At 40.9% G+C, this 13,525-nt stretch overlaps 1 protein-coding gene across 11 annotated transcripts in view; it reads right to left on the bottom strand.

Annotated features, from left to right (window-relative positions):
* adgrb1a (adhesion G protein-coupled receptor B1a) overlaps window positions 1-13,525 on the bottom strand; it is a 215,461-nt gene that overhangs the window by 76,612 nt on the left and 125,324 nt on the right. For all 11 annotated transcript variants that reach the window (XM_085290572.1, XM_085290565.1, XM_085290567.1 and 8 more), the window contains one exon: window positions 2,622-2,765. In XM_085290572.1, the coding sequence (XP_085146698.1) occupies window positions 2,622-2,765 (144 nt within the window). The remainder of the gene's footprint in view (window positions 1-2,621; window positions 2,766-13,525) is intronic.

Below are 13,525 nucleotides of genomic sequence, written 5' to 3'. Positions count from 1 at the left end.
ACAATTTAACAATTAAATTAACTTTTAAAAGCAGAGTAAAATAAAATAAACATCAGAACCTGATAAAATTGTTTCATGTTTAAAATTACAGGTGAGTGTTGTGCTGTTTTGTGCTTACACATTGCAAAGAGGAGGAAAATCCTGCCTGTGGACCCTAACTCTATTCACACTCCTCTCGTTTTTTCTGTCACAAAGCATGTAATTTGTAGTTTCCTTTGTATGAAAAATAAAGCTTTTTTCAGAACATTTTGGAGCTGTGTGAAGGGACCAATCAATCAGCACAAACAAGGGATCAGAGAGCTGTTTTAATCAATGTAAGCAAGTCCACGCTCTATGCATAAAGAAGGCTGGCTGCTGGTGTGACATTGCCGTTGGGAGACACTTCTAGCTGCAGAGAAAATTGTCTCTAATTAGTCCTGATTGGCTCCTGTTGACTCCTGATTAGGAACGATGGCCTCACTGGCATGCTAGCAGTATAGTACTGTCTTTAATTGTTGTAAACTTTGTGACTGTCAAATAGCCCTGCTGTGATTGAAAGCCGTGCACCTAGCACCTGACTACAGACAAAAGTCAAGCCCAGCTGGTTTTGTCCCCATCAACTGTTAGAATGGCACAGGGCGAGAAGTCTCTCTTCTTCTCTTTCCTCTGACCAGCAAAATAATACGGACATGCCTAGGATTTTCTACCTTTTCCAACAGATACTCTGCTGGTCTTTTTGACTTTTTTATGAGGTTTTTATATATAGCTTTGAAATATCTGAATCCACTACTTTATAAGCAGAACACAAACACTGAAAAAAAATTACATCTGGTGTCATTTTGAATTCAGGGTGCAATCCAAACAGGTGGGTACAATGTCCACAGGTCGAGTTGACTGCTCAGAAACTCATTAAATTCATCCTACATCAACCAAACTTTTGACTAAGGACATGGTCACCTTTGTGACATCACAAAGGTTGACACCAAATGAGCCAGCTGAGATACTGGTACTTGCAGATGCTTTGTCCACCTGGGAGGGTTTCCCTGGGTAGACTCTGGCAAGATTTTACTGTACTGTGCATTCAGTTTGGCCAAGGGAACATCTTTGAACTCCACCAATGAATTACCACTCATGGCTATATCTTAAGACGATGTGCTGAATCTGTGCTAGTTTTTGTAGCACATAGAGAACATTCAGTCACTGTCATGTATACCCTCAAAAGCTGTATAGAAGCTGAAAATGCATTTCTATATATATATAATTGAAAAGAAAATGGCCAAGCTTGGCCAATAACAGAGATACTTTGGAAACGTCACAGGGAACAGGACTTCTTAGTGTAATTCAAAATCAGAAGCAAGTCTCAACTGCAATCATGAAACACCTCTGGGCGGTTATTTTAAATATTATCTAAATTATCTAACTTTTTTTCCCACAAAGATATACAAACTGGAAACTCCAAAGAATCAACAGAAAAATATGATTAAAAACTTAAAATGTTTTTTAAAAAATGGACTGGTATTTTTGCTTTTTTACTATTTGAGCGCTCAAAGTGCTTTTTACTACAAGCCTCATTCACCCATTCACAGACATTCATACAGCTCTTTTATTCTAAGCCTAAAAGCTTTGACAAGGCAAATCAGGGTTTAGAATCTCGATACTCTAAAATATTGATGGGTTGTCTTACAAATAGCAGGCAATACGGCTACCTCCTGAACCACAGTCACCATAGTGTTGATTTATGTCCTTTATGTCTCTGGCGTCTCCTATTTTTTTCCAGATGGAAACCCTTTACAACCTCTTAGGAACATTATTTCTAAAGGCTAAGGATCACTATTTTCCTCTCTGTTTGCTTGGCAGCTGAGTTTTGGTGTCAGAGGTCATGGAACTACAACTTCACAAGCTCCGTTTGCTCTGGGATACTGCAAACGTTGACTGAAGTGAAGAAAATATTGCTAAATTAAGCTCTAGTTGTGGGTTATATGGCACTAGGCCCTGTATTGATTAATCATTTTCATAAATGTTAATGACCTATTTTATAATTTAAGATAAAATGACTCAAGGCAAATATCTATCATATAAACACATTATGTATTTCACACACACATAATTTGCTCATTTTCTTTGTCATGGTGCCTCCCTCCTCCAAAACCAGTGTTGTGTAATTCCCTTTTACTATAAGACACAAGTCAGTATGTAAATGCTCCTGCTTGTGATTCAGTGCCATCACATTGTTAAAGCAGATGGGCTCTGTATTAACATTTTATGAAACTTACTCAGGCCTGATTGAAGACAATGTGACTTTTTGTTGTACAGCTGTAAAACTGATTTTATTCTCCTGCATGTTTTATTTGCGACATTAAATACGAGCATCTCCGCACGCATTTGTCTGAGCAGGGTGCTTTGCTTTGCAGATTAATGGCAGTAAACACGGTTTTATAAATCACAAATGCTGTTCCCCATTTTGCCTTTGTATCTTGACAGCTCCTGCCCAACCAAACAAACAAACACAAACATTCACAGATTCAAGCGTGTGTTCCTGAATTGTCAATCAGAAGCCAAGCTCCGTGCAATCAGTATTTGGTGATTATGTTTAGAATGTTATTTTCATATTTCTGCTAACTTCTTATTCTGACAGCTCTCACCTGGCTTGCCAGTAGACAGGATGTTGTTAGAAATGTTGACCTTGTTCTCAGGGCTGAGAGCCCAGTCCACCATGCACTTCCAGCTCTTCATAGGAAAGCTGATGCCTCCATGACCCCTTACTGGACGCTTATGGATGCTGAGAACTGTAAAAGAAAGAAAAAAAAATGTGAACTTGAAAATGGGAGAAAGTGAGAGATAAAAAAAAAAGAGCAGTTTAATATCAGTACTTATTTAGCCAAGGAGCTCATTTTAAACCAAAGCTGGCGATGCATTTCATTTATGTTATCTTGGGATATACAGTATCCAGCCTTAGTAGTTTATACAGTATTTCTATATTATTATTATTATATATACACATATTATTATATATTGTAATTATGATTATAATTATTATTATTATTATTATTATCGTATATGTGTGAGCATTACATTTTTCTCCTGTAAATTACTTTTCTGAAAATATAAAATTTAATTATATAAATTTTTTTTTAAATACCCCCAGTACACAACAAAAAGCACTCTCAAGGGACTTTATATTAAGAGATAAAGGTATTTGGTTCTACCCCAAATTGTAACCCTGGCATGATCTCTAAAGCTAGATGTTTCACCAGTGACGTGGTGGACTTGGTGTGATTTCATTTAATTTCTTCTTCTTCTTTGAAAAATAAGATAAGATGCTCCAAAGTTTCGTGCAGTTAGGCCAGCAAAAAAACGACATATGCAGGTGATTTATGCAGTCTTCATAGTCTAATTCTCCAAGGAGAATAATGAAAGAATACTTCTGAAAATAGACTAGCTAAATTGTCAAAGCAGTTTAAAAAAAAGATTGCAATTCAAATTTGGCACAATTCTGCATTCTAACTTCACTACTTTTACAAGTTTAGAAGAAGAATGTCTGATCAAACTCTGTGCTGGAAGTGGATGGTAGATTTCCCTGCATGACTTTGCTGCCATTTGAGGAGTGGGAGCAGAGAGGAGGTCAGCCGCTTAGGGGAAGGATGCAGTGCTTGTGTAGGCAGCTATTTGGCTGCAGACAGAGAGGCAGCATCGCTATAAACGGGACCTCTCATCTGCCCTCAATTCCCACGTACTCTCCCCTGATTCAACAAACACACTTTGCCTCGTTTTTATCCGGAGGTCACAGAGAGATTCAGAGCCTTTGTGATGACTACACTATGTGTTTTTCCTATGTTTGAAGAAAGTTGAGTTAACAGTTACGGCAATGGAAGGAAGCAGCAGGTGGTTTTGAATGTGTAGATGTGTCATGAGACACATCTAAAGACTTTCAGCCCTGAGGAGTGCTAATAATGAGCCTTAGTTATTCTCTTCATGTAAGAACAAGGCAAACAGAAACAGAAGGCTAGAATGAGGGCTGTGCTGTTCCTTGATGCGACAAGGTTCACAGTTAAGGAAAAACAGGAATTTGCAGAACAAAGGGTGGTGGCAAGGGCATCAGGGTGAAGCAGTGGTTAGCACTGTGGCCTCACAGCGAGAAAGCCCTGAGTTTGAATCCACCATCTGACTTTTCTGTGTGGGTTCTCTCTGGGTCCAGAGCCTTTGTGAGCCTACTTTCACTGGGGTTAGGTTAATAGAGATCGACAGACCACATTACTTTTGCGCATTGCATTGTAGGTACGAGTGGCAGCAAAATCAAAACACTGCATCAATCGCTAGCATTTCCAGCACCGGTAATCATTAATTCTGCGGTTTTAATCCCTACTTGCATTTTATTTGCCCCAAAAACAGTTATGTACAAAACGAAGGAAAACACTGCAGGTCCGTACAAAGACAGACGTGACAAAAAGGCAAAAAAAAAATTATGAGGAAAAAAAATCAAAGGAGTGAAAGGCTTAGACCCATACGAGCATACAGAGTGGACTAAAGACGTTAGCGTGCTGCCCAACTTTCATCACGCACATATTTATTATTATATGGTCCTAAGTGTGAGTGCATACACTCACAAAATGTTTAGTAACTTCAGATCCCTGCAACAAGCCCAGGTCCAGTTTACTTTGGTAATTTGGACTATTCCATTTCACTGCTGTTGTTAATTTTCAGATCCAATACAGATTGAAAATGTGACGTCATTTCCGGGGTAAAACCGCAAAGGATTGTAGGTACGAGTGGCAAGCGGTTTTTATCGGATTCTGTTGTGGAAGAGAAATTGTTCAAGCCATGTTTCCGAGGTAGCAAAGAGGCGATGGATGGCCTGGATTGCAGCCATTCGAAGACCAAATATAACGTTCCAGAACACTCCAGCTCACTCCAGCTCACATGTTAGTCTGCTAAAATAAGTGTTTCATAATTCATTACATTTATTGTCTTTATTTATAACTGGCATTATTGTTTCGTTCTATTATAGAATCTTACAAGAAAGATGCCAAATTGTATTCCATTATGCTGTATTAGCTGCTTCAGTGAAAAACAAATCAACAATGCAAAAAAACCAACCAAACAAAAATAATCATTTCAAAACAACATACTGGAAAACAGTTATTCATCACTTGATTGCTTCAATACAACACTTGGGCACATATATGCGGGACTTTTTGTGGCTGTTTTGATATCACTCTCTCTCTCTCTTAACCGATCAAATCTCGCTGTGGTAGCAGCTTTAAACTCGGTATGTCCCAGGTTGATAGAGGGTGCCCAGTCTGGATCGCATTCCAGCATTTTGTAGGCTGGTTTTCCTACAAAATACATCAAGCATTAGCCCGCAAAGCCACAGTGAACAAAGCAGCATAGCACAACGAATTCAATTCAAATCAATAGAAGACTTATTTGTAACCTACATCAACAATTATTCAAATCCAAATCCATCCAGTTTATTTATATAGCACGTTTAAAAGCAAAAAGTTTGCCCAAAGTGCTGTACAGAAACACAGGGTAAAACACAAAATACAACCACTGACACTCAAAAACCATATCAACTCAAGCCAGTCTGAACGCTATCGAAAAAAGGTGTGTTTTCAAAAGTATTTTAAAAACAGGAAACGGATATGCCTGTCTAATATTTAAAGGCAGCATATTCCAAAGTTTTGGGGCCATAACTGAAAAGGCTCGTTCTCTTCTACGTTTAAGCCTTGATTTTGGGACAACCAACAGCAGCTGGTCAGCTGATCTAAGGGTCCGTGAAGGAATATAAGGCTGAAGTAACTTGGAAATGTATGGGGGAGCAAGATCCCCCATACATTTCCGAGTTACTTCAGCATTAAGGCATTTATAAACCAGTATTAGGACTTTGATATTAATTCTGTGATGAACAGGAAGCCAATGAAGAGAAGACAGGATAGATGTTACATGTTCATAGCTGTGGGTATCAGTTAAGAGGCGGGCAGCGGCATTTTGAATGAGCTGAAGACGAGCAAGAGATCGTTGGCTGACTCTAAAAAACAGTGCATTACAGTAGTCAAGCCATGTTGAAATAAAGGCATGTATTACCTTCTCCATGTCACGTCTTGACAAAACTGGCTTCAGCTTAGCTATTTGCCTCAGTTGGAAAAAGCCTTTTTGCAACGCTGAACTAATATGTTTGTCCAATTTAAAATCTGCGTCCATAATGACTCCCAAGTTTGTCACATGCTGCTTGATATAAGACCCTAGCCAACCACAATTTACGAGCAGGCTGTATGAAATATTTTTAGGTCTAAATACAATCACCTCCGTTTTACTCTCATTGAAACTCCAAAAGTTCAGAGCCATCCAAGCTTTGATATCTTCAAGGCAGTTCAAAAGGATTTGGATGGAGCCTGGGCCATTTGGTGCTAAAGGCAAATAAATTTGGCAGTCGTCTGCGTAGCAGTGAAAGGATATTTCGTGTTTTCTAAAAATAGACCCCAAAGGGAGCAGGTATAATAAAAGAAGAAGAGGGCCAAGGATTGATCCCTGGGGCACCCCACAAGGAAGGGGGGCTGAGGTGGACTCAAAATTTTCAACTTTAACACTAAACGTTCTTTCACTCAAATATGAGTGAAGCAGATGCAGTGCTGCACCTTTAATGCCAACCAGGTGTTTCAAACGAGAGATAAGAATATTGTGGTCAACAGTGTCAAACGCTGCAGTAAGATCTAAAAGCACAAGGATCACGGAACTTTCACAATCAGTAGCTAAAAAGATATCGTTAAAAACACGTAAAAGTGCTGTTTCAGTGGAATGTAGATGTTTAAAACCAGACTGAAAGGAGGGTCAGAGTCAGAGGTAAGTGACGGAGTCAGAGGTAAGTGATGAAAGTGACGGACAAGGTAAGCTGACATCAAGCTGACTGTTGTAACTGACATCAGACGCCGGAGATTAAAGCGAATGGTAGTTTACATTTCAGTATTACCAAATACACTTATCAATTGTCTTATAACTAACAACATTTGTCTAAATCATCTCCAACACCCTGGAGAACAACGGGGAGAGTTTAGAGGATCTCCAAGATTGCATTGATCAGTGCTTCCAGTATCTCATGATGAAGAAGGTCCAGAGTGCAGCTTCCCCGGCCAAACCTGACACGCCGTCGTCAAAAAGACTTCACCCTGCAGATTCCCCCGGCACAACATCGCCAGCCAGCAAAGATATTGTCGACATATTGGAGTCAATCGACCAACGATTGTCCAGTTTCGATGAAAGGCTGTCCTTGGTGGAGATTCTTCACCGGGAATTTAAATCCTTGCGAGAATCCCTGGAGTTCAGCCAGCAGCAGGTGGAAACGCTCGCTGCTGAAAATGCCACGCTAAGGGAGTCGGTGAAATGTCTCACAGACAATGTTACCCAGCTAAATAGAGAAAATAAAAAAATAAAAGAAACAGTTATTGATCTACAAGCTCGTGGCATGCGAGATAATCTCGTATTTTCTGGTATTCCAGAAGCCGCTGGAGAAGACGCGGAGACTATGGTAAAAAACTTCATCAAAACCCACCTGAAGCTGCCGGAGGACACGGTGAAGAACATCGCCTTTGATAGGGTGCATCGCATCGGCCCCATGCGGGCAGCGGCCGGGAGACCACGTCCTATTGTGGCCACATTCGGCCACTTCAAACAAAAGGAACAGGTGAAAAGCCACGGCAGGGAATTAAAAGGAACGGACTTCAGCGTGAACGACCAGTTTCCCAAAGAGATCCTGGAATGACGCAGGGTCCTCTTCCCAATCCAACGCGGCTTCATCCAGAAGGGCTCCCGCGCTGTCATTGCTGTGGACCGGCTGTACGTGGACGGACAGCTTCACCGTGATCCCGACATCACTCCGTGGCTGTATTAACTTCACACCAGATAAGAATCCGCTACACCCTTTCCCTATCCACTCACACTAACTTGCATTAACATCTGTTTGACTCAAATCGCATCTTAAGTGTAATATCATAGCAAAATTTACACCGTCACTCTCCGTCAATGGTTTAATTGGATTGTTTCCGTTTTTTTTCTTCTCGTTTTTTTCCCCGTCTTTTTCCCCCTCTTGTTTTTATGCTGCTCACCCTTGTCCTTGGTTTCTTCCTTTTTTTATTTTCTTTCACTGCTTCGATCACCTGCTTCCACACACATCCACAATCAACATCCTTTATTTCGACACATACGCACAGCACGATCATGCAAAATCATGCGCTCAACGACAGCGCATTTACATCAGTCAGACAGCGCACACAGACCTATAGGATACACACACTTAAGCCAAGCGTACTCATATTAGTAAATATGCACACATATAGTCAAACTCAGGGAGCATCTCGCCACACATTTTTTCTCTCTCTCCTTCTCTTTATTTATCAACAAGTGATGTATTCTCTCCACCTGTCTAAGCGACACACACAGCGTACACCCCTAGTTATACACAGACATCTATGGGCGCACTAAGGTTTGTTACATGGAATATAAATGGAGCTGGCTCCAGAGAACAGGCAGATGTTGTCCTTTTACAAGAGACCCACAGACCTCTTAGAGGTTCGAATGAACTTAAAACACCTGAGTTTCCTAATGTGTTCTCAGCTTGTTATAATTCTAGACAAAGGTGAGTAGCAATTTTAATACATAAAAATATTAATTTCACAGTACTCGATACAGTTATAGATCCAGAGGGCAGATTCTTAATCATTAAACTATCTATACGTGATAAAAAGCTATGTATTGTAAGTGTATATGGTCCAAATGTTGATGATCCCTCATTCTTTCACGGTTTTTTCAGTGCACTCTCTGAACACTTAGATGGCACATTTGTTCTTGGAGGCAACCTCAACCTTGGACTAAATGAAGAAATAGATAGGCTCAGTACAGCAGGAACTCGCCGCAATTGGCAGTCCACAAATATAATCAAACAGCATATGAGCGACTCTTTGCGATGCATGGCGCTCCCTTCACCCCACCAGTAAGGAATATACTTTTTTCTCACATGTTCATCACTCCTACTCTCGTCTGGATTATTTTTTTGGTCAGCAGCTCACTGCTGAGTAGCATTTCAGACACTGAGATTCACCCTATAGCTGTTAGCGATCATGCTCCTGTATCTTTAACACTAATGCACAAGAATAATACTACGCCAAGTAAAATACATCACTACTTAAAGATGAAGACTTTATTAAATATTTTAAAAAAGAGTGGACTTCATATTTAGACTATAATGACACTCCCGGAACTTCAGCATCTGTTCTATGGGAAGCAAAGCTGTAATGAGAGGTAAAATAATTTCTTTCTCATCACATAAAAAGAAAGAAGAAAACAAAAATATTAAGGAATTAGAAAAAAACATTACATCACTAGAAGAAGCCTACGTGTCCCACCAAGATCAGGAAACATTGAACAAAATATGCAAAACAAAACTAGAATTAAATGAGATGATTGATAAAAAAAAAAACAAAATTCTTAGTACAAAGACTACGCTTTCAAAATTATGAACACGGTAATAAATCCGGTCAATTTCTAGCAAACCAGCTAAAAATAAATAAATAAAGAACAACTATAGGTGCTGTTCAAGATTCATCTGGGAACACAATATATGACCCGAAACAAACAAACAACATTTTCAGGGATTTCTATAAAAGATTGTATTCACCACAAATAAACCCATCTAAAAATGAAATTGATCAGTTTTTGGACAACATAACTCTTCCAAAATTATTAGACACTCAAGCAATGGCACTGGATTCACCACTGACACCAGGTGAACTCCAGGAAGCCCTGATAAGTATACCCAATAATAAGGCTCCAGGTCCAGACGGCTTTCCTGCAGAATTCTACAAAGAATTCTGGTCGATTCTAGCACCAGTTTTTTACAGAACGTTGTTGGAAATCAAAGAAAAGGGCTGACTTCCACCAAATATGAATTCTGCAAACATTAATCTCCTGCTAAAACCAGGCAAAAACCCTGTATATCCCTCAAGCTATCGTCCAATATCCCTTATAAATGTAGACCTTAAAATAATCTGCAAAGCTCTCTCAAAGAGACTAGAGAAAATAACCCCCCTCTTAATTCATCCTGACCAAACTGGTTTCATAAAAGGTAGGCACTCATCAAAAAATACACGCAGATTACTTAATTTGATAGACTACTCATACAGTAAAAACCTTGAAACTACAATATTTTCTTTAGATGCATTAAAAGCATTTGACAGAGTTAACTGGAAATTTCTATTTGCAACTTTACACTAATTTGGTTTTGGATCCTCTTTCATAAACTGGTTAAAAATATTATATAATTCCCCAACAGCTTGTGTCAAAACAAATGACCAAACATCCTCAAGCTTCTGTCTCCTGAGGGGCACCACGCAGGGATGCCCACTTCCCCCTTCACTGTTTGCAATTTTTATTGAACCACTAGTAGCAGCAATTAGACAGAATTCAGTAATGAAGGGCATAAAATGCAAGAACGTGGAACACAAAATCAGCCTTTATGCGGATGATGTGTTACTTTTTCTCCAAAACTCACAAACCAATATCTCTGGGGTGATTGAATTGATAAACTCTTTTGCAAGAATATCAGATATTAACTGGTCAAAATCTACACTCCTTCCGATTAATTGCTCCTTCCATAATTCTTCTTCTACACCACTGCAATGGGGAAATATAAAATATTTAGGTATTAATGTTTCTCCCAAGCTTGTAGTGTTTTCATAAGCTTAAAAACACTACAAAAGACCAAGGATAAAGGAGGATTAGTACTACCTAACTTTCAGCACTACTTCTTAGCCAACAGGCTTCAGTTTATCTCAGGATGGCTAAAACATACCTTCTTAGATGAACCTTGGCTAGATGTAGAACAAGCACTTTGCAATAATATAGAGATTTCAGATCTATCATTTATCAGCTCAAACATCCAACGACATGAATGCTTCAAAAGCATCAACATCAGCTCTTCTCTGACAGCATGGTGGGAGTTTCTAAAATTGAGTCTTCATTAATCCCATGCAAACGTACACCTATCTGGAACAACCCTGACATATTACAAAACAATAATATGATAAACTTTTCAGATTGGAGTGGTAAAGGAATCAAATATTTAGAACATATATTAGAAGGAACAGAATTTATTTCATTTGACAGACTAGTTACACAATATGGGATCAACAAGAAAAGATTTTTAGAATATCAACAAATTAAATCCATAGTAAAAATGAAATTTAAACCGGGTCAAGTTGAACTACAAACACCACCAAGTGTGGTTCAATTTCTTACTCTTAAAGCCCCCAAATTACTTTCCAAAAGATAAAGAATGCTTTCTAAAACAGATGAATCAATATCACTTCCTATTGCAAAATGGGAAGCGGATTTATCAGTTAACTTAGACCTAAACTTCTGGTCTCAGATTTGCTTAAAAACCTTTCATCTAATTAGAAATCCCAGTCTTCAATTAATTCAATACAAAATACTACATAGAGTGCACTATACAGGTCATCGGATGTTCAAGATGGGCTTTACGTCTACCAACAACTGCTCACACTGCCAAACCAATTCACCGGACAATTATATCCACGCTCTTTGGTTCTGTCCACCATTTCAGAAGTTTTGGCGCGAGATATGTGAAGACTTATCAAAGTGTCTGAAATGTAACATTCCAGCTTCCCCTTTAGTGTGTTTGTTGGGCAGCTTAGATAATGTCACTACAGATAAGAATATAGCCCATATGGTTTTCACTGCCCTATGCATAGCCAAGAAAACAGTCCTCATGAACTGGAAAAATAAAAATAATCTTAATTCTAACAAATATAGAAATTATCTATTAGATTAGTGTTGATACAGCCTCTGCCACCACATCAGATCAATTGCTCTGGGCTCCTTTGATTAGCTCTATCACCTAGTGGGGGTGGGGGGTCATAGTTTGGTCCCACCTTCGCTGTTGTGATTGGTGTGGGGGTAGGGACAGGCTTAGGGCGTCGGGGGGTTCCCCAGGAGCATCTTCCTTGGAGGGCACAACCCGGGGTTGCAGAGTGAGTTCTTCAGGAACTCACTCTGCAGGAGGGGGAGATACAGGAGAGGTGGAGAAAGATCTCAGTCTGGGCGTCTATTGTCTTGTGTAGTCTGGAAGATGAGTGGATGACGGTGTGGGTGCAGTTTTCTCTGTGGTGGGGCCGGGCGGTACTGTTATGATGGGCCCCGGTCCGGATGGGCCTGGGCCCCCTTTCCCTGGCGAGTTGCAGAGTATGGGGGTGCCTACTGGGGTCAGCGTGGGAGCTGGCCCCAGGGAGGGGTCACTTGCCCCTCCCTTCCTTCCCTCCCCATCTCCAGCTGCCTCCCTCTTCCCACTCCACCACAATCACCCACACATGCAGGGCCTTGGGGTAAAGGTGTGTCACCAGGGTGCAGGGGAGGCATCCCCCCCTCTGTCCCCTTCTGGCTGCCTGTGCCTCAATTTTATCTCACAACTTAGACATTCACATTACTCACACTCTCATAACACATACATATAGGATCTTGGGGGTGGGCACGCTACACGGAATACAAAAGACCATCAGGGTGTACACCTCACCCCTGGCGTTGTTGCCCACCTCTCAATTTTAAATACATGTAGACATTGAGGGCTATCAGGAGGAGCTATGCGCTTACCTGCTGCTCTCTGGCAGGTAGCTCCATGCCCTCCTGGGTTTTAAAAGGCACCTTAGAACACACATGCATCAACACTACATATGAGCGGGCGGAGGGAGGTTTGGAGTCTTCTCTCACCCCCGCTCTCTGCGACCTGCTGGAGCGGGGGTGCTAAGAGTAGGAGTTGGCCATCCGACTGGGGTTTGGAATGTGGGGCCTCCCTGCTGCTGCGGAGTCGGGGCGGTCTCTTTCTCCCCACCCCAAGGAAAATGGTAACACCACCTGGGTCTGGGTGCAGTTTCCCCCTCCTGGGACAGGGGTACCTAGACCCGGGGCTAAGAGTACGCTTGGGGAGTGTGATCCTAATGTGATGCACGTATGTAAATCCTGGACCAAATTTCATATAAAATGGTAAACGCTTTTCTAGTCCCTAAGGACCCCAAAGCGCTTCACACTACATTCAGTCATTCACCCATTCACACACACATTCACACACTGGCGATGGCAAGCTACATTGTAGCCACAGCTGCCCTGGGGCGCACTGACAGAGGCGAGGCTGCCGGACACTGGCGCCACCGGGCCCTCTGACCACCACCAGTAGGCAAACACGGGGTTAGTATCTTGCCCAAGGATATTTGGCACACAGCCAGGAGGCAGCCTGGGATCGAACCACCGACCATGTGGCATGTTGACTCCTATGACAAACTGAAGCCTTTTGGAATCTGTATAAATGGAGCTATTGATGGCTTTTCGAGAGTTATGATTTGGCTTCATGCCTGTTCAACAAACAATGATCCCAAAGTCATTGCTGGATATTTCATAGCAGAAGTTGAAAAGAGGATGGGAACACCTGCTAGGATTCGCTCTGATCTGGGAACAGAAAATGTCATAATGGCGGAGATGCAACAATTCT

This window comes from Mchenga conophoros, linkage group LG11 (assembly GCF_057382185.1).
Source record: "Mchenga conophoros isolate Kocher_MC1m ecotype Shallow Benthic linkage group LG11, M_conophoros_male_GT1.1, whole genome shotgun sequence".
In the NCBI taxonomy this organism is placed as follows: domain Eukaryota; kingdom Metazoa; phylum Chordata; class Actinopteri; order Cichliformes; family Cichlidae; genus Mchenga; species Mchenga conophoros.
This window is presented reverse-complemented; position numbering and strand designations above follow the sequence as displayed.